Raw genomic sequence first — 26,150 nt, 5'->3', positions numbered from 1 at the left:
TGAAAAAGAGCCTTGATGATCAATAGGTAGATGTAGTTTGTGTCACTGCCGCATTGCTGCCACATGCAAGAACTGCATGCAAAGAACGTTCTTCCGCATTTCTTTCGCAGACGAAATTCTTTCTCAGTCTGGTACCGTAACAACAACTCAACTCGCCAGGCTGGCTGAGGGTAGTCGATGGTCTAAATTAAGTTGCACCCAGTACCGGGGTGAGTGACTGTCATTCTGCTGCCAATTGTTGTCCCGAGGCCATGTTAGCTATTAATGTCACATTAAGTCTCGACTGGAGTGCGGCGATGTGGAGATGGACTTGCAAGTTCTGACTGTCACGGTTTTAGCATTGCTCTGATAGTGACGGTATTATCTGACTTGGTTGCACCCACTTTCTAGTAGCATGTTGCTTCCGCATGGGAGCCTGAGGTGATCTCCACCATCGATGGTTCATAATGTGTTCTACTACGTATGTGGTTTGTGCGAGTTAAGTCTAAGTCATGCACATGTCAACCTTGTGAGCCTGGACGACCTAACTATCGTCACTTGCCACGATCATATTAGCATGCGATAACAGACTCACCAATGGCAGAGGGTCCGCGGAGGTCAGGCTCGTGACATCCATAGGGCCAGCAGATAGGCTGCAAGCGAAATATTGTTGGCTTTTCTGAACGGTGCTGGGTTCTGAGTTGGTGAGATGCGTCTACGATTCCCGAGGGCTGGGCTTTCGTAAATATATATGTATAATCAATAAGCACTTGGAGTGTATGATCATTATAAGCAATATTTGATGACGGTTAATAGGATGGAAGACTGGTCCAAAGAACAACATAGTCACTTCCATACATGCAAAAAAGGCAGGCTGAGTTTCAGTTGATGTATGCCTGATACAAGGCTCGCCACATTCTGTTCCCGTCGGTCTCAATCACATCCTGCCAAGCAATGGTCAGTTGCCACACAAGTTCTCATGACAGGCTTTCTCACCCCATGGCAAGGAATGATTCGATCGAAATCCCAATTAGCAACTGTCGTTGCGTCACGTCGCATAGCTCTGCGTATGAGTTAGCGTCAAAGGAGGAACGAGGAATGATATACAAACTCAGCGTCAACCGTTGTGCTTTTGATAATAGCCCTGTGGATCCATGAGTCCGGTTTGACATTACCACGAGCCGAAGAGGACGATTTTGAATACTACTCGAAAGGTTAACACCATGAGTCATGACCGGGGAAGAATGTGCTCGACTTGTTCGTTAGCTGGTAGATTCAGAAGCAAGTCTGCTTCAATAAGCGACTTCGACGGCATATGCAGAAACGCCACGTCTTTATTTCTGAAACCCGAAAAATAGCTGCAAAGAATTAAGTTAGCAGTCACCGTAAACAGGCAAGCACGCACCAATGTTTGATCTACGTATATATCATCGTCACCTTTGTGCCAATGAACAAAAACAGATGCCTTACCTCGTCCTCAAAGCCGTATTCTGTGTCGGGAGGGTCACGGCCCCACACTGAAAGCTAATTTCAATGGCTAAAAGGAAATCAACTGCAATGACATACAGCCATCAAATTGGAGGCTCTTGTCACTCATATTCTTTATGGCACCTTCAACGCCAATCAACTTCGCGTTGGGGTAAGCCTTCTTGAACTCCCCTGTCGTGATTGATTAGAACCTTGACGACGCCCGTAATCCTGCGAAGAACCAACGAACCAAGAAAGAGGTGGTGGACAGCGTCGGCACCTATGATGTATCTTGAAAGTTTGGATATGAGAGAGTACGAACGAGACTGAATGATACTCACTTGACTTCGCCGAGTTCATCTATTTTACTGCGCGTATCTTCTGTCAGCGGAGTCGATGCAAGTACCCAAACGCCTCCCTGTCGTAATTTGATAGCAGTGGACCGGCCTCCCATCGGAAATACTCCGAGTCGTGCAAAAGGTCTATTGAGTAAACATGAGAAACCAGTGGGAGTCATAGTGACTACATCCCTCACCTGGAGAAGATCCAGACATCTTTCGCGACCTGCGGAACAGCTCAGTAAGAACATTTGCGCGCGGGTGAGGTTTCAAAAACAGACCTCTCGAATGACAAGATCACTCATGGTTGTGCAGGTTAACGAACGGTAAGAGTGACGTGACACATCATCATCAATTCAGGGGCACGACTCCTCGCATCGTGGGAATGACATCACCATGGAGCGCTTCCGCTACAAATACAAATGTCTTTGTTTGGTCTTGTCACTGTATCTTGCGAGGCAGAGCCAAAGAATTCCACGAAATAAATACTGCATGTTCTCGAGCGAAGCATCCAGCTACGATGCGCATGATAAACAAATAGTCCAGTGGTAAAGCTGAATCACAACGAAAGTCAGAACCTTTCTATCTATCTGGAAGTATCATCATAGCTGGTCATCACTTGACGCTTTCCTGAGAGTGTCTTGCCAGTCTAAGGCCAACTTGGTGAGTGTCTTGCTTCGAGCTATACAGACATTCAGTAATTTAAGAGATGGTCGAGGCAGAACGACTGACCAAAGACCGACAATACTTCACGCAAAAGATCGCGCTTGGGCATGCCTGCCACGATAGGCGTCCAAGAGTCATCCCTTCCACCAGGTCGCCTAAATCAACGGTGAGCATTTTCTGTCGAAAATTCCAACATATTCAATCTACCAAAATATGGGGCCGAAAAGCTCCTTGATAAGCTCCTCTGCCTTCGCCCTGAAACCCTCATCTGCTAGTTTCCTGGCATAAATCAGAAGTGCTTGCTTATATTCAGGAGCGCTATCCAGCGCTTTGGCGGCATGCAACTTGCTCTCTAGATGGCCGAGTGTGAGCGCCGTATTCCACCACGTGGGGCGCTCTTTGTGAGGCGCTGGGACACTTGTGCTGCCGATTGCACCCTCAATGGAGGCGACGACGTCTTTGTCTTTGTTGGCTCGTTGACGACCTTGCCATACATCCGAGCCCTCTGCCCACCAGCGCTCGCTCAGTTTTGTCCAGGAGAAAAGCTGAACATCGTAAGTATACGCGATACCCGAAGAGCAATGAATCATCGGTGCGCCGTTATGTCGAACAGTGGCAGATAATATCGTGCAATTCGGCGAAGAAGAGAGGAGGGGTGCAACAGATGTAGGTGGGAAGAAGGATGTAGCGTTCTTCACATTTCTAAGAAGAATAAGCACGACGGAACAAAGGAAGTCGTGCAACTTACATCGAGCTTAGCTGACCAGAAGCCGTGAGTATCATTAATGCCAACTTGTAGCCATGCATCATCGCGCAAGGTGAGCCAAAGCTTAGAGTCGCCATCAACCTGCCAAACAGTATTAAGACGGGCGATAAGACTTCCGTTTTACCACAAACCTTCGACCTGTGTGTGAATACACGTTGACAGAGCCGTCTTGCGTAGCAGCAGCACAGAATGTGGTGGACGCAGTCAACGCGAGCACAGAAGATGGTAGATAATCCAGCCACAATGTTTGCTTCCCATCAGCGAACGTGACTTCTGTAACCCCTGCGAGAAAAATAAGCCAAGTTAAAACGAGTCAAAGGTCTTACGAACCGTCTCCATCTGAATTTCGAGCCTCAAAGACACAGTCGCTTCCCTCTACATTGGCGCTTAAGAATGTCAACAGGGGAGGGACGGGCAGCAGATCTGCACCCTCAAATAGATGTGGGCGCGTCGAGACCAAACCTGCCGATGTAATTTCTCGCACTACGACTGTCTCTCTTGGCCGATCACCACCAAGGGTACGGGGTTTAGACGGCCGGTCGTCAGGCGTATCAAGTACCGACGCTTTCCGTTTGCCCTTGTGTGCACTTGACATACTCGTGTCAAGTGCATCGATGGGAACATCCATATCCATCGGTCCTCCCATCTCAATATCGGCGTCATAAGTTCGTGGGCTTGGCACGGGTGATGCAGAATGTGATGCCTGGCGTGATCGAGGAATCTCTGGTACTTGGAATGCACGCGATCCGAGACCACTTGCTGGAGGCGGTAGCACGGAAGTTGATACTTGGTTTGAGCGTGATGTCGATGCAGAAGGAACAGACGACATAAGCACGGGTTGCACTCTCTTCTTGTTGCTCTTCTTTGCAACAAGTTTGTTGATGTGCTCGGCACCATTAACCCCATTCGACGCACCAAAACCGGATTGCGATTGCGATGGGGCACGGTTTGGGGAGGGTGGTGGTGTGATCCTTGATGCTGAGGCAGCAGTTGTACTGTGGGTGAAACTGCCGTGCGAGAATCCTTCTGGAGTCGGTGGCGATACAAAGCCAAACTTGAGTAAATATTTGCTCTTGAGCAGAATGAGGAGCAATGCCTTCCAATTCTTCGGGGTCAAAATGGAAAACGGCTATCGTTCCGTCCGAGGATGCAGCATAGAGAGTCAGACCGTCCCAGGACCTTCACAAAATATTGGCCAGATTCTCAACGAAGACAAGTGAAGCTTACCAGCTGAGGTCCATTATCTGTCGTTCAAAAACTTCACGTGCGACGATAAGAGGTCGTGCTGATTTTGTCTGCCAGATGGAGATAGATCTGTCATCCGCACCAAGAGCAACTACAGAGCATATATTGGATGTAGCTATAGGTGATGTGGGATTTCGCAGAAAGATATGGGGGTTGTAGGCCTGTAACGTGCATAAGAGTGACAAAACTTTATATGCAATCAGCACGTACCGCAACCTCAACTGTGTTCTCATGACCAACCAGACTAATCTCAGAAGTCCAAGTACCACGAGTTATGACAGCTGCGATGAAAACGAAGCCTTTATTGTTCGTTGCATTCGAAGCAGTGATGTGAGCACCATCAGGCGACCAACTGTAAAACTCTGTAAGAAAAGGAATTACTGAAAAAGACCGGTAAAACTTACCTAAGACGGCGGAAAAACGTGCTACCGGGGGAGTCCTCGAAGGGTTTTCTGATTTCTGCCTCAAGTTGCCAATCGGTCGTTCTCCAGATTTTGACGGACTTGTCGTCGGATTGAGTGGCCATAAATTCACCCACAGGATCCCAACAGACGCCTTTCACAAATCCCTGATGTTGATCCAGCTTTCTAAGACGCTCTGAAAGAAGTGTAAGTAATAGACTTCTCGCACCGAACTACCGAAGCTGGAAAGAAATGTTCGAAGAGGGTGGAAACACCAATTATTGAAGTGTGAAAGGAAAGATCTACAACTGCAGACGGTGCAAACACGAGTTAAAACGTGACTCACCCAGGGTATATCCACACCAAACCATGACGACAGAATCGAGGCCAACTGAAGCGAGGTAACGATCCTCTGGGGCCCATGCCAGGTCGGTCACGTCTGGGAGTTGTTTAGTGCAAATTAAACACAAGTGGACAAAACCAATTCACCGCTTTCATGGCCTGGAAGTCGCTTCATTGGTTTCCATCCCTCTATATTGACCTCATTGGAACCAAAGACCTTGCCCCTACCCGATCTGTATTAAAAGGAGAGAAGCAAAAATAAGTATATCAGAAGCACATCAAAGTCATATACAAAACTCACGGATCAAGGTCCCATATCATCACAATCTCATCGTCGCTCCCACTTGCAAGCCACCTCCCAGAATGTGCCCACCTAATCGTCAATACGGGACCTGTGTGCATACTCAGTGTGCACAAAGACTTTGGTGGTCGATTTGACATTTCGGATGCATGGTTAAGGATAGGTTTCGTGCTCCAAATACGAATTTTTGCATCTAACCCTCCTGTCGCTATGCGTGAACCATCAGGATGAACATGAACGGAGAATATGGAGAGACGCTTCGTATCGTGGTCGGTTTTGGAACTGTCTGTGTGGCAGTAGATGGTTAATACGCCACTATTCCTTACACTTCACTACTCACCCTTGTGCATAACCCAAGCGGGTTTTGTGAACTTCATTGCTGCACACTGGAGACCGTACTCAGAGGATAAGTAGCAACAGCACCACTGCCGGACGCCTGGGACCGAAATTGGTAAGCCACGTGGCTCCCAATGCTACTCCGCTACTTCCCTCCCTGATCTTGCTCTAAAGAACCAGGCTGCCAGTTGTATAGCCTCCTAGTCGCCACTCATTTCCCACAATAAGCAGGTATTACCGGGGTGCAGTGAGCAACCTTGCGGTGACCGGGTTAGAACGGTCGCGCCAGATATCGCAATCCATACGTGATATTAGCACTTGGCGTTAAATACCACCCCATGATACATTGATGCCTGGTGAGCACCATACATTGTCGTTTTTCCCCACCTCTGCCATACTGTGAAGTGCGCCACCTCTAATCCCTATTGGTGTGCCCCTCGTTTCTAGGAACTCGTCATTTTGGTATGTATATGCACATTGCAGAGCAGATAGGCGTATAAATTGCCAATCCGCACACTCAGCCGACAAGCCGTTGATTACGGCCCATCGAGTACTGCTGTTGGATGAACATGCTGTTTCTGCGAGCACTGACTTAGGAGGGGACTCCATCCAGTTGTTAAAATCGCGCATCGTTCAGCTGCAATTCCGTTCAGCCATGAACCGGCGATAACAGACTTTCCAAATTTGCGGGATTCTTAAAATCCATCGCGTATTTCTACTATTGTTAGAACAGGATCTTGCACCATTGATCGGGTATGAGGTGTCACTCGCAGAATCCCGCGTTCCACTCAGGAGGGGTAGATGGTGTGCTCAGTTGTGCCTGTCTTGAGTGCTTTTAAACGGGGATTCTTCCCCCTCCACACTCGTACATTTCTCTCACCGAAATGTCAATCTCTGCGAGTGCCACCCCAGAGCAACGACCCCCGACAACGGACGACTTAAGTCGGCCCATCTCTTTACTGTCTTCTATCGGCAAAGGAAATTCTTATTTGCCCGCTGATGGTGACCTAGTGGATGAGGATGAGGAACAGTTCACATGGACAAAGACCATCTTTCGTCGAAAGCAGATGGTCCCCCTTGATCCTGATGCAATCGCGACCAGACGCTCTGTTTTTGATGATCCTGACCTCGCTCCACACTATTGGCCCAAGAAGGACTACGAGAATCTCCATAGATTTGACCCAACCGCTCGTTGGACGTACAGGGAGGAAAGGGTTGGTTTTTACACTTCTCGTGATTTGAAGCAAGATTTCTCATGTTAAATGTGAGAAAGGCTCTGGTTCGCAAGCTGGATTGGAAGATTATGGCTATGGCGGCTATAGGATTTTCCGCCTTGAACCTTGACAGGAGCAACATCAACCAGGCAAACTCGGGCACCTTTTTGCAGGATCTTAAATTGACTACAAACGGCAAGTGCGTTCTATTGCCATCTAGATCATATCCTGACTCTTAGATATCCAGACTTCAACCTCGGAAATACCGTATTCAAGTTGGCATTCTTGTGCGCAGAACTACCGTCACAGCTTATCTCGAAGCGAGTGCGTGCATCTGTTGTAAATTGTCTCATGTGGCTTATGGTCATATTGAAGGTTGGACCGGATCGGTGGATACCAACGCAAATCTGTCTCTGGAGTATGTAACAGAACAACTATTTCAGACCTGTTCTCATCGATAGGTTGCAGGTCTCGTGGCTCTGTCACAATTCTGGCTGACCGGTAGAACCTCATTCCTGGTCTGCCGAGCGCTACTTGGGTAATATCATGTAATTATTGTCCTGAAGCTTCTTTTCACTGACTGGTGAATTCAGCGGCCTGCAAGGCGGGTAAGCCCAATTCCCGTATGCAATCGAGTACATTTTGTTCACATTGCACAGCTTTATCCCTGACCTGATATTATATCTATCTTGTGTGTCGGTTACCTTCCGCCTCATCTTATATTGCTGAATGTTCGGACAGATTTTTATACGAAGACGGAGTTACCCATACGCCTCGCCATCTTCTGGATGTCTTTGAATCTCTGCAGTATCATTGCTAGTTTCCTGGCATATGGCACGCTTCACATGAACGGTGTGGCTGGCCAGGCTGGGTGGCGGTCAGTAGAACTTTGATGTCAATTTTGAATGCGAAATCTGATTTGCTCGAAGGTGGTTGTTTATGATTGAGTGCGTCCATTTCTCTACAATAGCGCAAGACATGGGAACTCAGCCGTCCAACAGAGGCATCATCACTCTCCTCATAGGAATCTTCAGTTTTTTCCGTATGCCTCCATCGCCAACTCAGACCAAAACATGGTTCCGGCCCAATGGTTGGTTCACGGAAAGAGAAGAAATTATTATTGTCAATCGAGTGATTCGAGATGATCCCACTAAGGTAAGTAATCACGTCTCAGTCTCGTTAGACGCTGTAATTAATTTGCTCCCTCAGGGTGACATGCACAACCGTGAGGGCCTTACATTGCGTCGTCTGTGGACAGCAATGTGTGATTATGACCTTTGGCCAGTTTACCTTCTGTACGCCGTTCCCAATCTTCGCAAGGGTTAGGTGCTCATGAAACATAGCGGCCTCATGTTTGGTATCCCGACCGCTCCCCCCTTGACTTACCTCACTTTACTTCTTCGGAACATCGGGTGAGTATCACAAATACCCCTTCGTTTGACACACTCATGACCAGAGCCTAGATTCAATACATTTAATACCAACCTCCTTACGATACCCTCTCAGGCTCTCGGGATGGTCACCATGTTTTTGATCACGCTTGTCTCAGAGTCTGTCAACGAGCGTTCTATTGTGTCGATGATGGAAGACCTCTGGGCATTGCCTTTCCTCGTTGCACTCTATGCATTGCCTAGCAACCCTAACCCTTGGATATTTTTTGTGAGTTAATGCGTTGTACGCAGTGCATCATGCGCGATTTACTCGACTGTTCAGGCCGTGGTGACTGGTCTATTGTCATATCCGTAAGTTCGAACTTGTCAGCATTCTTGAAGAGCCTTCTTGACGTCCTCATGTTTCCAGATATAGCCATCCAATCCAGGTTCAGCTACTACTTAAACGATCCTAGAGTGAAATACTCATCTCTTGTTTTAGGTGGGATGGTGCTCTCGTAACGCTGGGGCAGTAGCAAGTCGCACAGTTAACGCGTCTTTATACAACATGTGTGCTATCATCCATTGTCAGACAGGATACATACTCATCTTCCCTAGGTTCGTGCAAGCCAGCGGAATCATATCCTCGCAGATCTACGTGGCCAGCGATGCTCCCAGATGTATGTCGCTCTTCATTTCCTTTCCCAGGCAACCCCAAGCCTCGTACTCACTCATCCTCGCGCGCAGACCACCGAGGCAACAGGATCCTCATCATCATCTGCACCGTTAACGTCTGCATCTTATACCCAGCTACAAAGGCATATTATATCTGGCGCAACCGACAACGAGCTAAGATTTGGGATGTGATGACGCCAGAGGTGAGTTCACGGTGAACGTTCTTAAGGGCTAGTGTGCTGGCGCTAACGGCTTGTTGAACGATAGGAACGTGCGCATTACCTGAGCACTACTAAGGATGTCGGGAACAGAAGACTTGATTTCCGTTTTGCACATTGATCTTATGTGTAAATTTGCAGCTTTCCCAAAGTTCAGTATTTGCAAGCGATATATTCAGAGAAATGGTACATGAAATAAACTAGGAATAAAAACACATCGATCGATAAGGGGATACAAGTAAGCTAGTCGATGTCCATGAAGAAGTCCTTCCAAGTGAAACGTTCCTTTGGTAACAATCCAAACAGGGATGGGTAATGTGATTATTCACGGCAAACACCCAAATCTCTCCAAGTACCGGAAGTGTCTCCTGGCTTATTACTCTGCGTCCACTGCACAGACATCCACAGATGTTTATTGTCAGTCACCTGAGAGCCCTGACTGTAAGCAGTGGTCTTGCTCCAAGGGGAAGTGTAATCGCAATAGGCTTTATTATAGATTGGTTCGAGGCAACACCCCTTCTGATACCACTGGTTGGCAGGAGTGCCGGGGCCGTTGTTGTAACTCCACTCTTTAGCGGTCCATAGTTGGCTGTTATGAATCACTGAGGAGCCACCGTCGTACTGTGGCGGAGATGTGAGAGAGGGAAGTTCGTGAAATGAATGACGCTTACTGCGAGATCGTGCTGCCAAGGCTGATAGCCGTTGCACGAAACTTGATTGGGGTTGGCAGGGGGAACTTCCCACCGAGCGACAATATGCTGAAATGATATTGGCGCACACGACAAAGTCAAAGGAAAGCGGCGACATACCTCATCGTTGTCCCTAGGGATAGTGGCTGCCCCCGTGGGTGCAAAGGTGGCAGCGAAGACGAGTGCGATAGTAATGAGTTTCGAGTACATGATGTGTTGAGACGAGGTTGGTCAAAAGTTGATGAGGAAAGTGAGCAGAAAATGTGATCTCTTTATACGCCAGTAAAGAACAGAGGGGCCTTACCCAAGAGCCTGAATGCTGTGTCATGCTAAGCGTACGGAGACACTCGAATGAATTGAGAATGCGCTGCAATGATCTTGGAGGGCACTCAGATCATATCAGCCAGGCTCAGATCTACGAGTGCCGCAGCAGTGTGTTGCGGCTCTCGAGTTTCACCCAGGAATGCTGTGTGAATACAGGAGCATGCAGTCAGAGAACCGGGATGAGTCCAGCGGGTGAGTACGAGGCAGTCCCAGATCGATCCGGCTGCCCCAGACATGCCAGTAACCGCTTGGGGAATAACAGTGTCCTAGAGAGAGCGGATCAATATGGAGCCTCGGCCGTCCTCAGAGAACAGGTGGACTTGATGTTGCTATTTAGTATCATGGAACAATTCATAGCTCTAAATCAAACCCCAGGAAATAGCCAAGCATCGACCAAGAATCTTGGCAGATTCAATACATCTTGATTGGCGTGCACAGTGAAGTGGATACACTGCCCATGGTGGCCCAAACACCACGTGAATATCATGATACCTGAATATTAGGCCAGGAGAATAGTCAGGAGCTCAACGTTCATAAAAAGGCGGTACTGCACTGGTCTCACGAGAGTTCGAAGGAAGGAGTCCATAACTAGTACCAAAGATGTGCAAACAGTGATCACATGATGGTCCGGTTTTGAGGGACTCAAGAGCTCCTGGACGCGTCTCACTGAAATTTGCCCCAGTTCAAGAAATAACGGACATGTACAATAATTTTTTTTTTTTTTTTCATTCAGTATGAAGGAAGGAACCGATATCCGTACATACTAGTACATTCCACGCGTTTGGGCAAGTATATGCTCACCGACACCATTAATGACCTCCAAGTTTTGAAGCTGTTGCCTACTAAGCATGTCCCCGCTTCGTGACATCGACGTGCTCTCGACATGCTCAAGGCTTGTGGTTGCGGCGGGCAGAGAAAAGACAAACATGTCTCTTCCATCAAAGCTCCCATTGTATTTTTGAACTTGCAGCTGCAGTTTCTTTCCATATCTCTCACTGCTCCAGATTCCGTCGAAGGCACTGGATGGTGATTCCAAATTCAACAGAAACTTCTCGTTCCTGTTCATGTGCTCGTGCCATGGTTTTTGAAGGTAAGGTCAACTACGTTTGAATCAGCAGTGGAAAGTTGGGTCGCTTCTTCGAGCTCATAAGCTTTTCATGTTGGCGATAAGAGATACTGGATATATATTTTCAGTGGTGCACTTCTTTCACTTACTTCTTGAATGTTCTAGTATTCCATTCACCGCTGATAATCGTTAATGGAGCCTCGGGCACGTGTGATCGAAGAACAGCAAGAAGAAGAAAATTCAAAATTCAAAAAGCAACCTGATACATCTGGGCAACGGTAGACATCGGTCCTAGATACCCAGCTCGGCATTTGAAATGAAACAGACACCACCAGCGCACCGATAACCTTCCGACTGCTTGACCCAGCCATAGCCCGCTCCACACACCCCCATTTGCCGCAACTTCTGCTGTACTTGAACCGCTTCGCGCTTCCTCCTCTCTTCCTCTTGCTGCTTCTCCTTCAGCGCGGCTAAGGCTTTCTCTTGAGCGGCTTTAGCCTGTAGCCCTCGGATGCGAGCGGCCTCTCGCTGGCGCATGAGCTCTTCCTTGGCGGCATTGTCCTTCGCTACTTTCTGCGCGAGTTTCCGAGCAGTAGCTTCCGCAGCTCGCAGTTTGTTCAGGGCATTCTTCTGTGCAATCTCACGCTTTCGCAACTCTTCAGCGGCATCCTTTTCGGCTGCTTCCGCTGCTGCTTTGTCCGCCTGCAGCTGCATCCAAGTGGCATCATCTACACCAGGATCCCGTTGCACCTGGTCATTTGCCTGGGAAAGCGATGAACTCTGTTTGAGTAATCTCTTCGCTGTCTTATGAGGGACATGGCACTAACCTGAGACAAAGTCGTGATATTTGGCGGGGATCCCCCGCTGGAGGTAGGTTCGGGTTGTTTCTGTGCTCGTTCACGAGAGGGTTTGGAAGCGGAGGGCTTTGGAGGAGCTGTAGTGGACATGCTCTGAGAGGTTGAGGGAGGAGGAGGAGCAATGTTCCTTGACGTAGCCATTTGTGGGACACCGGGGGCTGATGACACCGTTTTATTTGGCAAGTTGAGACGTTCTCGCTGCTCGGAGAGTTGACCTCTCATAATACTGAGTGCCTCCTCTGCTGTAACGACCAGTGAACTCCCTGGAGTTTTCCCAGCCGAGATGAACGCAGGTCGAGCCACCTTTTTCGCAATAGATTTTACGTCGCGTGCATTACCCCAGTTTTCGAGGCTCGCCATATCTGCGATGATGCTTAGCATCTCTTCGTACAGTGATGACGATGGATCAGAGAGCCCTGGGACGACAACCTTTGACCCGCGCAGCTCCTTGTCAAGCAGCTCGATGCATCGGGGTGACGACATATTAGGTAGAATGAAATCCTCGGAAAACCGACTGGAAAGCCCGGGGTTCGCACCCAAAAGCTGATTCATCTCCTTCTCATATCCTGCAAGGATGATGACCATCTTACCCATGAACTTCTCGTTGGTCATCAGCCCGACGACTTCATCAATGGCTTCCTGCGCAAAAAGACCTTGGCTAAGTCGATAGGCTTCATCCACAAAAAGGACTTTGCCGATGGCCTTCTCAAAAAGTTTCTTCGTCTTGGGACCTGTTTGGCCAACGTACTCCCCAACGAGATCCGACGCCGAACATTCTACCAGTTCAGTCGATGCGAGGAAGCCCATATCATAATAGACTTGACCAAATTTCCTTGCGATGGTCGTCTTTCCGGTTCCTGAATAGAATGCATCAACACATGAACAACTTCGATCATGATTTGATTACCGGGTGGTCCCTTGAAGATGAAGTTGGTAGGTATTTGCTTGCGCATGTCCAGTCCTGAAGCTTTCATCCCTTGGGCCATGTTCTGGTAATCTCCCAGCTTCTGAATAACAGCTTCGCACCCAACCATATCTTCGAACAACTGAGACAAGTTCGCTGCGGCGTGCTGATCACGGTTCCAATCAGGATCAAAGTCTTCTGGTTCGAAAACGATGTCCTGAGACAATTGGGAAGGTTGCGATGCCTGTCGCTTTAGATATCGATCTTTTGCAAAAGTTAGCATGTTTTCCACTTCGCCTCCATTCCCAAAGTTCGGACGGTTCTTTCTTCGGCTCAAAAGACCAAGCGCTACTTGCTCAGCTTTCGCTGTTGCACTGAGGTCTTGATCCTTTAGCTTGCGTTCAAATATTTCCTGTAGCTGAGGCTCAGTGAAGTCTTCAAACATGAACGCGTCCTCAATCGCAAAACGCCGAGCAAAGCCAGGATTGACATCCTGATCCAAGTGTCAGAGCCACCTGTTGATTATGAAGTCGTACACCTGCCTTGAACATGTCTTCCATCTGCTCCTTGTACCCCAATAACAAGACACAACGATCATCCCCTGGTACGTTCTGTATCTCCGCAACCATGGTGTCAATGACGCCGGTCTTATAAGGGTCCTGGGCACCGCCATTCTTACTGTGCAGCATGTAGGCCTAACGAGACAGTGAGAACCGCGAGGTGGAGGCGGACATATATACCTACCTCGTCAATGACCAGGACCTTTCCGATAGTGCTCTCCAAGATGGCCTTAGTGTTCTGTTCAGACTGCCCGAGGTGTTGCCCGACAAAATCTGAAGGATTCTTCACCACAACTAAAGACGGCAATCAGGTGATGATTCTGAAACATTTATCAGCAGAACGTCGAACCTTCACCGTTACTGAGAAGCCCTAGGTCCGCCAGTGCTTGACCATAGAGTTTGGCGACAGTAGTCTTGCCAGTGCCTGGAGAGCCCAGGAAGACCCGGTTAAGGCCCATATCGAGAGGCTGCTTTTCTGCCAATTCGCGATGATAGTTCGCCCGAATGAGGTTGAAGAGGTTGCTGACAGATTGCTTCACGGATTCAAGACCAGTGAGCTTTTGCAACTTTGTCCATGAAGGGCAGTTCGGAAGAACGGAGTCTGGATTGGGACCAATAAGATCTTCCTTCACGAGCAGGAAATCGTCTGGTAATGACCCGTTCTTGCGCTCTTTTCCTACTCTCGCAGCCTGTCGCTGACGTATCTGCGCAAACATATTTTGCAGTGCACGAGCATTGCCAAACCCTTCGCGGCCGCGGCCACGGCCCAGGCGTCGGACTGCGATTCGACCATAAAGACCACGGATGCCCTCTTCGACCTTCATCTGACCTCCAAACTGTTTCTCCACCAGATCAGCGAGCATATCAAGGAGTTCTTCGTCAGTGTAGTCCTCGAAGGTGAATCTATGAGGGACACGACTTGGAAGACCTTGATTATGATTGAAGAATTTCTCCATCTGACGGCTGTACCCGGCAAGGATGAAAACCAGGCTTCCAACACGGTTCTCCATCTCCGCGAGCAGGAAGTCGAGAACATCGGTACCGGACCCACCCTGTGCGCTAACTAGCTGATAGGCCTCGTCGATGAATATGGCACCACCGCCGACTTTCATAACATCTTCGATGAGCTTCTTTGCACCTCCGACGCCATCATGTGCCAGGCTCGCTCCTGTGGTTTCCTTGAATGCATTTCCTGGAAGTACTTGTATCGATTCGAGAAACTGGGCATATAGCCTTGCGACCGTCGTCTTCCCTGTGGAAAAGTTAAAATTAGTGCACAGATTACCCAAAAAAGATCTCCTACCTGTCCCTGGATTTCCCAAGAGCGCAAGATTCAGACGCTCCTTGTTCGCAGGGACTCCCTGGCGTTTCATCAAGTCTAACTTCTCCTTGGTTTGTAGAACTTGCGACTTCACTCCTTCCAGTCCAGTCATCGCCATAATGCTATCAATCGCATCGTTCTGCTCGCCCAAGAGCCTCTTCTGCGACTCCCAGTCATCACGAGCGGCAGAGCTTGATTGGGCACTGGGAAGTTGCGATGGAGCAGACGAAGGTTGGGAGGATTCCTGCGAGGGAGAGGATGTTGGCTTGGATGCATTTGCACTACCGTCTTTTGAAGAACCTGTGGTTTTCTGCGCGCGAACTTTTGCTTCTTCGATCTCTCGTTCCCTCTGCTTAAGCATAGCCTCTCTCTGCTTCGCAATATTGGCATCTGCAATAACTTCGACCTCGGCTTTAAGTCTTGCATCCATTTCAGCCATTCGCATATCATGAGCAGCTTGCTCAGCATCACGTTTTTCCTGGAGTTCTGCGTCGCGTAGTAATTGCTTTTCAGCGCGCTCTGTATCCTTCTCGCATGGAGTGCATTTTGTGCGAGGCCCTTGATGACACTTCCAGGAAACTTTGTGGACGCCCGCCGCACATTTTCCAAATAACGATTGTTGACAAAGTACTTTGGAGTGATCAAAAAGCTGATGACACTTCGAAGGACAAGGATGCACGTTGCAATTAAGCATCGTACCACTAAAAGAAGCTAGGTCAGCGAGATGCGCCGAACATTGTTGAAAAGGCACTCGCCAAGGCTCCGCACAACCTCCATCTGGACATCGCTCATCGAAATCGTTGGCATCTCGCAGAATGGCTTTCCGTGCAGGATGGCGCTCGCATTTGACGGGAAACCCTTCATAGATGTGTGACGCCTGTCTGAGAAGATCAAATAGACGACTCCAAAGGGGGGACTTGTTCTCGAACGTGACCATATTGCCGATGAGAATAAGACCATCACGGGCCCGAGACAAGAGAACGTTTAAACGTTCAGGGGACTTCATGAAGCCGATGGCGCCATCAGGATTCGATCGTGTTAAGCTAGCGACCACGATATCACTTTCCTCTCCCTGATAATTGTCTGCTCCAGTCAGTCGACCATCATGCATTCGTATTGGTGGGGTTCATACCTATGGTAGCAAGTCTTATCTTCCTTTTGGATGCCTTTGCAGCGTCGGGAGAGAGAAGCCCCGCACGGACCAAGTCATAAGAGTCGAGGTCGTTTAATACCGGGTCATTGTCTGCCTTGAGAGCCTCCCGAAGTTTGGATAGCTGCCCAAGATAAGGCGTTATGACAACGATATTATCTGTCCCATAACCTTGCTGAGCGAGGTACCGGACGATCTTCAGAACCATGCCGGCTTCGTAAGAGTTCTGTTTTGAAGTCGCAGAACCAAGATCGCTGCGATCGCTGACTCTGCCCTCATTGTCCTCAGGGTGAGCATGGTTGACGAAAATGATGTTGTCTTGGATTCCACGAATATCATCTCTCCCGCGAGTGCCGGCAGCATCGGTAAGTTCGGGGTATGTGAGTTCGCGAACAAGTGCGGAGATTTCAGGCCGCATACGATGTTGCTCGGTGAGAGTAGCGTGAGGGAATCCTTTCAGAACAAGGCGCTCGAAGAGCGACCTGTTCAAGTCGTATCCTTGGTCGCTCTCGACCTGGAGGGCATAGCTGTTGACTTTTGGTCTCAACTGCCTGAATGAATAACTCAGGATAAGGCACTGGGGGCAGTGATCAAGAACATACTTGTGGTCTCCAATAAGGATCAGTTGATTTGTGTTTTCGCCAAGAGCGGTCAGAATATGGCTCTCTAAAATCTCTCCAGCCTCCTCCACAAGAACAACGTCGGGAGCGGCAGTTCGAAGGTCTTCAGTAAATTTTGCGGCTCCTGTTGTTGTGCACGCGATGATCCGTTTTGCCTTGAGCGTCGCGACCAATGACTCGTTGTACTTTCTAGTCAAATCTATTTGACAATTGTTGTAGTCTCGGCCAACAGCGCCAATGTCATCTACCATCTGCTTCTGAAGGTCGTGCGTCCATTTCGCCAACAAGTTTTGACGGACGGGCAAGGGGGTGGCCCAAATGCGAGCCGATTCTCCCGTCCGCAGGTGAGCTGCGTGTTTGAATATGCCTGCATCACGGCCTCTTTCCCATAACGCGATGAGATACGTTGGGTCAATCTCCCGACCTTTCCGGCCTACAACAGCCATGCCGTCATCTGACTTGGGGACGCGAAAAGCTTCAAAATAAGCCTCGTCCTCGAACTCGATATGCGTTAAGATATCCTCATAACGAATCCTGTTTGCCATGAACTCCGCAACAGAGTTGTCAAGGCGGCTGCTGAGAAAATTAGATCTGGTCTTGAATTCATCAATCATGGTCCAATCCGCCTTAGTCCGCGGGGGCTGGGTCGTTCTCTGGCCAGGACTGAAGAGGTTGAGATGTGCCAGTTGCGGTTTGGCTCTTCCTCCGAGTCGAACCATGTGGTCGTCAGGAATGCCGATTTTGAGAAGATCGTCGAGAAACTGGTCTAAAGCATGGTTGGTATAGCAGACAACGAGAATCGTCTGATCAGTGAAGTCGTGTAAAGCTTTGGCTAAGAGGGCGCCCACAAACGACTTTCCGGTCCCTGACCCGTCACATAAGCATTTACTTAGCATCCACAATGTAAGAGAACATACCTGGAGGACCCTGTATCAAAGACACCCTCTGTGTCAGGCCAGAAAGAATCGACAAAGCTTGTGAGCGATCCAAATATATGGGGTCGGGAGTCTGAAGCAAGAGTTGCAAGTTTCCAGAACGGTTGGTTTCGATGGCCGTGATAATGGCGCCAGCCATCCGTGGGGGACTCTGCACAGTAACACCACTCTTCCAGAACAGCAACTCATCGGATACTGGGATGTGCTGAGTCTTCTGCAATGCCTTGAGCACTGGCTCGAAAGCAAAGAGAGCAGTGTCAATCTGTAGGAGCTTCGCGTCTTTGGCATTGCGGAGCCGGAGGATGGTTCTGCTTGTACTCGCCCGCCCGTCTAGTTGAATAACGACAATAGGGGGGCTGCGGGCCAAGAGATCTTCCACTCGGTTCACAGTGCCAAAGCCGACTACTTCCTTATCAACCACCACGCAAACTAGTGATTGGTGACGAAGGATCTTGGAGCCAGTATGATCATCTGTGAGATACGCTTTCCTGTCCTTCGCGGGAATGCGCTTCAGAGATGGCAGGTCGTCGACACACTCCAATGTTATTCCCCACAGCATCCTACGATCATCAGTGCCATGGTAGACGCCTTTGGGTATAACGCCGTCTATCAGGTTGGCGCGGTGGCGCTTGACGTTCTTTCCTTCCAGCGCCTGGAGTTCCTCTCTCATCTCTGCTATCATGTCTTCACGAAGAAGTCGAAATGTATTGTCGAGGTAATCCGCGGTACGAGTGCTTTCTCCGGATTCATCCTCCAACTCCGAGCTACGGCGCAAGAATGGTAGTTGTTTGGATCCAATTTCGTCGGCTGTAGGAAGGATAGCGATGTCGCGAAAATTGACAAGATCGTTGTCATGTCGTCCGCCTGGGCCATTGGCAGCCGGGGGAGGGGCCGAGGAGCCATACGTCGAAAGAATATGTTTAATCTTCTCTCCGATAAGCCGAACTTCCAAGCTGGCAGAGCTGGTGAGTTTGGGGAGCACATTTGGCCTGCCAGCCAGTTCAAGATAGGGCGTTGTGTCGTGGTTCGAGAGGTTCAACAACCGGAGGAGGAGGCTGGCGAAGGCAAGTTGAGCTTTTTCGAGTAGCTCTCCATGAGCAAAAGCGTGACCAAATGCCGACCAGAAAAAATCTGGTTCGACAATTTGGACGAACAGGTGATCCAGCACGTTGCTGCTGATGCTTGTGGCCTGGAGGAGATATATAAGAACATTAGCACCAATACCATTCATAAACTCCGTTGACAGGTCCAGTCGCATTGCCTCCTGCACAATAGAGGGTCCTTTTGATTCTCCCACTATTTTATTAACGCACACCGCAACGTCTGGTTGGCAACATATAGAATCGAGAAACAAATGACAGTTTCGTGGTTCGATAGGGACTTTGCCCTTGAGAACATCATAGAACCGTTTGTTAAGCAAGGCAGCGCGTCGGTCAGACATTTTCTGGGTGTTCTTCGGTGATGGTGGTAATGGGGAGAAACCCGTACGTTCGAGATTGGATGATAACAGAAGCCCTTTTTTGTAAACTTTGAGGGTTAGAAGGGCACGTGTGATCGAAGAACAACACGCAGGATCTGCACAACCACCAGTTAGTATTTGTAGGGGGATCTTCATGATAACATACCTAACATGTGAGGCAAAAAGCGCTCACTGAGAAGGTCGATGATGTGGAGCCTTCACCCGTGCCTGTCGTTAGCACAAGGTCTAACTTCATCAATTCCCTAGATCGCGGTATTTTACCACTTGATGATCCTCAGACCTCAATGCCTGCCACTGCCCCACCACCGTCATCATGATATGATAGACGAATCATTAGTAGTCCGAGTCATTAATTCCCTCTAGGGCCGAGTCCAGACTCCAAGGTGCATCTGCATTGAAAGCCATAATAGTCCCCGAACATCGGGGATTCCGGTGTGTACTGTGGATTGAATAACTCCAAGTCGACCTCGTTGTTGAACGTTGAATATTGGATATTGAATGCTTTCAGCGACAGCGGATGTGGTTGCAAATTGCAATGTGCACGTTTCGAAGCAGAGATCATGTGACTTGTCCACTGGCAAGACTTGTCCCGATTTATTCCTAAATTTCCCGTCCGTTACAATTAGTCGTGTACGACCAAGGAACGTTGGGAAAAGGCAAACTCGTTTGGCGCATTGTTCACATGTTTGTACAGCTTTCCAAAAGTTCATTATTTGCAAATGATACTAGGAGAAATAGGTAAACATGAGAAACCACACGAAATAGATGAAGGATAGAAGTACATCGAATGGATACCAATACAAGTAAGCTAGTCAACGTCCATAATAAGGTACTTCCAAGTGAAACAGTCCTTGATTAAATCTCCACAGATTACGAGCAAGATGGGTCAAGCTTTTACTAGTAGCCATAGCAAGCACCCAATTCTTTCCAGGTTCCGGAGGTGTCGCCAGGGGTGTTACTCGTCGTGTACTGCACAGCGATGTAGAGATAATTTTTGTAAGTCACCTTGGCGCCCGCATTGTATGCAGTGCCCTGGTACCAAGTGGGAATGTAGTTGCAATAGACATAGTTACTATACGGTGTCTTGCAATATCCGTTCGGAGTCCACTCGGAGGCGGCAGTTTCGGGAGTTTTGTTGTTGCTCCACGACTTAGCGGTCCACAGCTGGTTGTTGTAAATCACAGGCGTGGCGCCGGCGCTGTACTGTGCCGGAAATATGAGCAGAGGAAGATCATGAGATGAGTAACACTCACTGCGAGATTGGACTGCCAGGGCTGGTAACCGTCGCACGAGACTTGAGTAGGAGTGCCAGTGGGAGCCTGTCTAGCCTGATGATGCTGAGACGGTTGAGTCGTCCACGTTGGCGTGGGGCAGGATACATAGTTCAACTGTGATTTACCATCGACCCATGTGGTTGTCGTGCATGTATAAGACTGCGTGTGATGCTATTTTCAAGGAGGTCAGGTCTAGGACGAGTCAAGGAAAGCGACGACATACCTGATCATTGTCCCTGGCGAAATCGACTGCGCCCGCGGGAGCCAAAGTGGCAGCGAAGATGAGTGCGAGAGTGGCGAATTTAGAGTACATGGTGATTTGAGATGGGGTTGGTGAAGATTTGTGGTCCTTTTATACCCCAGCAGAGAACAGAGGGGCCTTATGCTAGAGCAGAGGGGCCTCGGGCTATTACTATCTGCAGAGCCGGAATGCTGTGTGTGTCACCTGGCGCCGCGAAACTCTCGTGGCGTACGACTCAATTCAGTTGAACATACCGCCAAGTGAACTGCGCGGCGATAAAATCAAGAGTAATTACCCCACTTTAGATCTTGATGACTTGAAATGCTCACTCAGATCAGCCATGGTGCTCGATTGCAGCACGGTCGTGACATTATTAACTACAATTTCTTGCGGATATAATTGACGACCTTGATCAACAGTGTACTGCCCTCACTTGCACTCTCAAGAGTATATCGGGGCTCACCTGAGTTGGAATGTTATAGGAGTCCAGCTTCGTCTGGCGTTTGATTAACATGTGGTGCGACTGTAGTGGTTGGGTTGAGCCCAGAGTGTTAGTCTGGGAGGGACACGAGTGCGGAAGCCGCTGGGAGGGCGGGCTCGCACACAGTGGATTTATCGCACCACGAGTAATTACTGGCCTACAAAACGTAACACACAGAATGGACTTGGACATAGTAATCCGAAAAACGAGCACGCTAAGACAGAAACTATTGCGAAAAACAAATACGGGAGGGTGGGAGGGAGAAATAAAGTACGATTAGGAAGCTATAAGTTAAGGCTCGTTGACCACAGTAGGCACGTTGGTCTTGTCGGCGTGTTGGACGTCGAGAGAAGAAAGTTGGTGTGGCTGTGCACACGCTCAGCTGGACGTTAGGTGCCGGTCCTTTCCGCAGGCTACGAGAACCGGCACTGAGACATCCAGCTTCGTCTGGCGTTTGATTAACATGTGGTGCGACTGTAGTGGTTGGGTTGAGCCCAGAGTGTTAGTCTGGGAGGGACACGAGTGCGGAAGCCGCTTACCCACATGCAGGACTCTCCGCGGCTGACGAAGTGGCCAGCGTGCCCAACCCAAGTGCTGCAGAACTGTGTAGCTGACTAGCGAGGCCGGCGAGATGGCGTGAGGCCACCTGTTCAAACGAACGGATGTAAGTTTCGTAAGCCAGCGAGCGCCATCGTCCAGCCAGTCGAACAATTTCAGGGTCTACCTTCTGTGCCAGGTAGAACGAGGCACCTCCAATGCGGAAGGAGTGGCCGAATGTAGTGCCCCAGCCATGGGCAAGTAGGATTCCATTGACACGCTCAACTGCCCGTTTGCGTACCATGGGGCGCGTGTCGCCGCGAGAATCTCGCCAACAGAATAATGGGTCAGTGGCGAGGGCGGGAACGACACGTGCGAGGTTGCGTAGGGCTGCCAGCGGGCAGAGATCACCCTGCTCTGTGAGGAACACAGACTGGGTTTCCCCAGGTTTGGCCGTTTTCGCTGAGGGTAAATCGAGACGAGCGTAGGACTGACCAAGCAAGTCTGTGCCAAAGAAGGCGCCGTGTCGTGTGATGTGGCGTGCGGGGGAGAAGTCTGAGCGTGAATTGACAGATATCTCACCAAAATGCATCATGCCGAAGAAGGCACAGCTCGCCATTGCCCAGACACAAGCATCGAAGGGGTCATTGAGTTGGAGGCAGCCTTTGAGCGTCGAGAGCATAATGAGTGTGACGGGAGGTCGAATGGGTTTGCGACGGCTGGTGTAAATGTTTTCCAGACCACGTAAAGACCAATTGATGCGTTGGTGGTCGTCGAGTGATAAGGGTGGGGGCCAACCTTGCGCAATGTGCCATGCCCGTACGGCTGCGAGGTACTTACGCACGACAGTCACAGAGACTGGTTCAAAGGGCTGAGGTGCAGCTCCAAGCACAGGGTCGTCCTGTGTGGGGTCTGTGGCTGCCCACAGTGCAAATGAGTGTAGCACAGCGAAGGGAGCAGGCAGGCGAATATTTTCAGGCACGGAGAATATGTCGCAGAAAAGGTGGAACTTGCGAAGTCCAGATCCATATCCAGAGGTGTCCCGCAGGGAGGCTCGTACAGCCATGCTGGCGAGGTAACGCAGGATGGGGTTATCTAGTGTCCCCAGGGGGGGAGTATTCACCCCTCGCCAGCGAAAGATACGTTCGGCAGCCTCACAAGGCGGCCGTAAGGGAGATGGGTGTAGTGCGAGGTGGCCTCGTGTGTCAACGGGCCAGGGTGTAACGGGGGGGCGCATCATCATCACAATGGGATTAAGGAGCCAATGAGGTGCTCTGGCAGAGGACACGAGGTCTTTGTGGTGACAGACGGGAAGTTGGACAGGAACATGGAAATGTCGCCACGAGATAGAGCGTCGGCGATGTTGGCTTCCGAGGCGACGTATGTGGTGTGCAGGCGAACACCCAGCGAGGCCTGCAGTGTATACACGTGCTTGAGGACAGTGTTGGTTGCAGTACTGCGTGAACGTCCCTTTCGTGTCACTGCCACAACCCCGGTGTTGTCGGACCTTACAAGGAAGACACGATTTGCAGGGCCATGGAGTAGGCCCAGGTGGGACGCAACACGTAGGCCCAGCTCGACAGCCACAGCTTCTGCCCAGCCAATGTCGAACTGGAGCCCAGGTCCCACGCGAAATCCAGGTGCCCATCGCCATGCTGCCCAATAGTGGCCAATTACGAGGCCAACCCCAAAGGACGTGCTCGCGTCGCCCCACCAGCCAAGGTCGATGGGCGTGGGGTCGCACAGGGGTACGGAGGGGGGAAGAGAGCGTAGCAGCCTGAGGATCCATGGTAGATCCGCTAGCAGCTTTGCGGGAGGTCGCAGCCGTGCACGTGGCGAAAGGAACGAGCTGGCGAACGTTGATATCGAACGCAGGAACGGACGGATGAGGCGAAATATGCAGGATGCATGCACTAGCTTGCCATGCAAGCTGTTGGCATCTGAGTTCGAGAATTTTGCACCAGCGACCAGCCAGGACTCGACGAGGGATATGGTGTTGTGAAGTTTCTCTGTTGGCAAGGCAACAGTCTTCAAGTCGAGATTCCAGTCGAAACCTATGTAGCGCTGGGTAGTAGCAAACGGGCGGAGCTTGTCGATGCTCCACGGCACGCCAAGCTGGGCAGTGAACTGCATGAAGTCGGCCTCGGACCAAGTGTGGGTTGGCAGGCGGATAACGAAAAAGTCGTCTACCCACTTGCGCAGTGGACCAAAGTCTGCAGCACGGTAGAGGGCCGCGAGCATGTCTGCAACGGACCCGAACACCCCAGCACTGGATGACAGCCCAAACATTACTGCCCGGTCTACATACACCAGGCCTCGCCAAAAGATGCAGAGGGCATTCTGTTGAACCGGGCGAACGGGTGTGATGCGGTAGGCTGCGGAGATGTCGAACGTTGCAGCTACGCAACCAGCGGGGAGGGAGAGGATGAGTGCTGCCGTGTCGTCGAATGTCCCCCACTCGCAGGGAAATTCGTCTGAGTCGATGCCAGCATTCACGGAGGCTAACGAAGGGTCGTTTCGCGGGAAGGACATGTCCTGCACAATTCTGAGTTTTGTGGAGTGAGGTTTGGGAACCAGTCCCAGCGGCGAGGTGCGAAATGGACCTATCAAGGTCTCGAGGTCTTTGGGCAGGAAGCCTGTGGAGTACCGACCAGCGGCTTGTTCGGACACGATGTAGTCGTCGATCACAGAAGGGTTCATTAATGACGAACGATGGTTCTGAAGGATACATGTTTCAATAGGTGCAGTACGAATACCAACATCAAAGCCCTCACGGAGGCCAGCCAACACATGGCTCCAGTCTTTTTCTAGGTTATATTTACGAAGCAAGCTCTCCACCTTGTTAGCATCGAGGGGGGTCACAACAGAGCGTGGGTCGCGTTCAGGCGTGAGATCTGCAGTCAGCGGCACCATGCCGGGTGTCCCTGCATATGCTGCACCCATGGAAGTGGGTGCACTCGCTGCCAAAGGTGCAGGAGGACTCTCTGGCCCAGGCGAAGCAGAAAGGCTTGCCGGAGGGGCTTGTGAGGGCGTGGCGACTGCGGGCGTTGGTGGCAAGTGGGGCAACAGGCTTTCCGGCAGAGGTGGACTCTGCCGAGCAGTCTCCAGGCATGTGGCCTGTTCCCCCACACCGAAAGCAATTGGACGAGCGTGGCTTCTTACGCGCGGGGCCCTGATTGTCAGCAGGAGCCCGGCGTGTCGAGCCAAGACCTGAAGCTGATATGGGCTGGTGTGTGCCCGCATGGGCAGGTAGGTGGTGGTCGGACAAAACAGCTTTGCCGACGACGAGGGTCAGGGCAGTGTGGTCCACGCCTGTGAGATTGTGGTTATGGTTGTCGGCTGCGAGGTTTCGCTGGTAAATGTCGTAGTCGACAGCAACTTGCCAGGTGTGCCAGTGAGCAATGTTGGTGACAGCCTGGTGGTGGGATGCCAGTGCAGCAGCTCGTTCCTCGCCGTGGTAATGGCGGGTTCGCTCTACAGCTACCTGGGAGGCTGCAGTCCACTGCACCGCAGTGATGCTACGTTCCAGACTGCGATCCAGGCCCTTGGCCGTTAGACCACCTTGGGCATTCACCACGAAAGATCCTTCGCCAGTCAGGGCACGGCTACGTGCTTCGCGCGTGAGCGCAGTGTATGGCACGTAGCGGTAGAGGCGAAAGGCCTCATCCACTTTCGTGGGTACCGCTGGCAACAAGGTGTGAGCACGGGGTGCTCATAACGGAACGACGAGGCAGCACAAGCGAGGACGAGGAGGGAGGGCCTTCAGCCCAGACACGAGCAACGATGGGGGCCTTCAGCCCAGACGACGATTGTGGCCTTCAGCCCGACACACGAACGAGAGGAGGGGCCTCCAGCCCAGTAGATTTACACGTACCTAGTTCAAGAGTGCTTGCTTTGAAACCGGGTTGTAAGGGTGGTAGGGTAGGGGTGTTGGTGTCCTCCTTGCGGGCGGAGAACAGATTGCGAATGTTCTCCACCGTGCTGGGTGTGGCCACGAGTGGGTGGGTTGCGGAGGGGGAGTTCGCACCTTCGAGCTGCGAGAGCCGATTTAGTATGGCGACGAGGGTGGTTTCGATGGACGCAGGATGAGTTGGGCCTGCAGGTGTGCTCTGTGCTGGAGGCGCAGCAGTGTTTGCCGGCGGTGCAGTGGGCGGCGCAGTAGCTGGAGAGGTCGCGGCAGTAGGGCTGTTGGCTGTGCCACCACCGGCGGCAGCCTGGGCGGGTGTTTGGGCGGCAGCAGACGCTGCAGTTGTGCCACCAGTGGTGGGAGTAGTTAGGGTGGTGGCTGTAGGATTGGTGGAGGGGGTCGTGGACCCAGGTGTGACGGCGGCGCTGGGTGCGCCAGGGAGAGTGAGGTTGAGGTGTTGGTGAGTCATGGAATGATTAAGCTAGA

General features: G+C 50.6%; 8 protein-coding genes across 8 annotated transcripts; 2 read left to right on the top strand and 6 right to left on the bottom strand.

The window, feature by feature from the left end:
- Window positions 1–860: 860 nt before the first annotated feature.
- Window positions 861–2,384, bottom strand: DEU56DRAFT_932136 (uncharacterized protein; the record flags this gene model as incomplete). Its single annotated transcript, XM_041358726.1, has 11 exons — window positions 2,066–2,384; window positions 1,982–2,010; window positions 1,788–1,928; window positions 1,697–1,737; window positions 1,546–1,638; window positions 1,450–1,496; window positions 1,385–1,395; window positions 1,235–1,337; window positions 1,091–1,182; window positions 976–1,042; window positions 861–923 (listed from the first exon to the last, which is right to left on the bottom strand). The coding sequence occupies exons 1-11, from the start codon at window positions 2,087–2,089 to the stop codon at window positions 861–863; spliced, it is 711 nt and encodes a 236-aa protein (XP_041211361.1). The 5' UTR covers window positions 2,090–2,384.
- DEU56DRAFT_787268 (histone transcription regulator 1) lies at window positions 2,112–5,998 on the bottom strand. Its single transcript, XM_041352404.1, has 14 exons — window positions 5,846–5,998; window positions 5,506–5,791; window positions 5,352–5,437; window positions 5,209–5,301; window positions 4,866–5,058; window positions 4,672–4,813; window positions 4,444–4,622; window positions 4,344–4,395; window positions 3,547–4,288; window positions 3,348–3,498; window positions 3,199–3,297; window positions 2,658–3,152; window positions 2,517–2,605; window positions 2,112–2,466 (listed from the first exon to the last, which is right to left on the bottom strand). The coding sequence occupies exons 1-14, from the start codon at window positions 5,880–5,882 to the stop codon at window positions 2,387–2,389; spliced, it is 2,724 nt and encodes a 907-aa protein (XP_041211360.1). The 5' UTR covers window positions 5,883–5,998; the 3' UTR covers window positions 2,112–2,386.
- A 620-nt stretch (window positions 5,999–6,618) lies between these two features.
- DEU56DRAFT_169492 (allantoate permease) lies at window positions 6,619–9,539 on the top strand. The gene is made up of 19 exons (XM_041344880.1): window positions 6,619–7,055; window positions 7,115–7,250; window positions 7,303–7,379; window positions 7,431–7,473; window positions 7,524–7,593; window positions 7,649–7,663; window positions 7,715–7,746; window positions 7,797–7,932; window positions 7,985–8,002; window positions 8,057–8,210; window positions 8,265–8,350; window positions 8,399–8,467; window positions 8,519–8,714; window positions 8,769–8,797; window positions 8,856–8,874; window positions 8,928–8,995; window positions 9,044–9,105; window positions 9,173–9,303; window positions 9,368–9,539. The coding sequence occupies exons 1-19, from the start codon at window positions 6,726–6,728 to the stop codon at window positions 9,437–9,439; spliced, it is 1,743 nt and encodes a 580-aa protein (XP_041211359.1). The 5' UTR covers window positions 6,619–6,725; the 3' UTR covers window positions 9,440–9,539.
- A 100-nt stretch (window positions 9,540–9,639) lies between these two features.
- Window positions 9,640–10,217, bottom strand: DEU56DRAFT_909959 (uncharacterized protein; the record flags this gene model as incomplete). Its single annotated transcript, XM_041357137.1, has 3 exons — window positions 9,640–9,939; window positions 9,990–10,076; window positions 10,128–10,217. 3 exons carry the CDS (start codon window positions 10,215–10,217, stop codon window positions 9,640–9,642), a joined length of 477 nt encoding a protein of 158 aa, XP_041211358.1.
- Window positions 10,218–11,688: 1,471 nt separating this feature from the next.
- DEU56DRAFT_932106 (P-loop containing nucleoside triphosphate hydrolase protein) lies at window positions 11,689–19,733 on the bottom strand (the record flags this gene model as incomplete). Its single annotated transcript, XM_041358725.1, has 11 exons — window positions 19,370–19,733; window positions 17,727–19,319; window positions 16,792–17,674; window positions 16,172–16,740; window positions 15,022–16,122; window positions 14,068–14,970; window positions 13,903–14,012; window positions 13,695–13,853; window positions 13,162–13,651; window positions 12,225–13,111; window positions 11,689–12,177 (listed from the first exon to the last, which is right to left on the bottom strand). Exons 1-11 carry the CDS (start codon window positions 19,374–19,376, stop codon window positions 11,689–11,691), a joined length of 7,191 nt encoding a protein of 2,396 aa, XP_041211357.1. The 5' UTR covers window positions 19,377–19,733.
- Window positions 19,734–19,861: 128 nt separating this feature from the next.
- DEU56DRAFT_169189 (uncharacterized protein) lies at window positions 19,862–20,669 on the top strand. Its single transcript, XM_041344879.1, has 3 exons — window positions 19,862–19,912; window positions 19,963–20,027; window positions 20,094–20,669. Exons 2-3 carry the CDS (start codon window positions 19,990–19,992, stop codon window positions 20,464–20,466), a joined length of 411 nt encoding a protein of 136 aa, XP_041211356.1. The 5' UTR covers window positions 19,862–19,912; window positions 19,963–19,989; the 3' UTR covers window positions 20,467–20,669.
- A 1,086-nt stretch (window positions 20,670–21,755) lies between these two features.
- On the bottom strand, window positions 21,756–22,823 carry DEU56DRAFT_731723 (uncharacterized protein; the record flags this gene model as incomplete). The annotated part of the gene is made up of 2 exons (XM_041348229.1): window positions 21,756–22,592; window positions 22,650–22,823. 2 exons carry the CDS (start codon window positions 22,821–22,823, stop codon window positions 21,756–21,758), a joined length of 1,011 nt encoding a protein of 336 aa, XP_041211355.1.
- Window positions 22,824–24,049: 1,226 nt separating this feature from the next.
- DEU56DRAFT_710860 (uncharacterized protein) lies at window positions 24,050–25,442 on the bottom strand (the record flags this gene model as incomplete). Its single annotated transcript, XM_041347491.1, has 3 exons — window positions 24,050–24,189; window positions 24,739–24,874; window positions 25,170–25,442. Coding segments are annotated over 3 exons (549 nt in total), but the record flags the coding sequence as incomplete, so codon positions are not given.
- Between the last annotated feature and the right edge of the window lie 708 nt (window positions 25,443–26,150).

This window comes from Suillus clintonianus, assembly GCF_016758775.1.
Source record: "Suillus clintonianus strain FC179 chromosome Unknown DEU56scaffold_16, whole genome shotgun sequence".
Lineage (NCBI taxonomy): Eukaryota > Fungi > Basidiomycota > Agaricomycetes > Boletales > Suillaceae > Suillus > Suillus clintonianus.
The sequence above is the reverse complement of the archived record's forward strand: the minus strand, read 5'-3'. Positions and strand labels throughout refer to the sequence as shown.

Excerpts from the sequence above, each read along its gene's own strand:
- DEU56DRAFT_787268 (XM_041352404.1), bottom strand. The coding sequence starts at position 5,882 with ATGAAGTTCACAAAACCCGCTTGGGTTATGCACAAGG. Across the intron at positions 5,792-5,845 it reads CGCTTGGGTTATGCACAAGG|ACAGTTCCAAAACCGACCAC; the intron begins GTGAGTAGTGAA and ends ACTGCCACACAG. Across the intron at positions 4,623-4,671 it reads AGAACACAGTTGAGGTTGCG|GCCTACAACCCCCATATCTT; the intron begins GTACGTGCTGAT and ends TGCACGTTACAG.
- DEU56DRAFT_169492 (XM_041344880.1), top strand. The coding sequence starts at position 6,726 with ATGTCAATCTCTGCGAGTGCCACCCCAGAGCAACGACCCCCGACAACG. Across the intron at positions 8,468-8,518 it reads TTACTTCTTCGGAACATCGG|ATTCAATACATTTAATACCA; the intron begins GTGAGTATCACA and ends ACCAGAGCCTAG. Across the intron at positions 8,715-8,768 it reads CTAACCCTTGGATATTTTTT|GCCGTGGTGACTGGTCTATT; the intron begins GTGAGTTAATGC and ends TCGACTGTTCAG.
- DEU56DRAFT_169189 (XM_041344879.1), top strand. The coding sequence starts at position 19,990 with ATGAAGGATAGAAGTACATCGAATGGATACCAATACAA. Across the intron at positions 20,028-20,093 it reads TCGAATGGATACCAATACAA|ATTACGAGCAAGATGGGTCA; the intron begins GTAAGCTAGTCA and ends AAATCTCCACAG.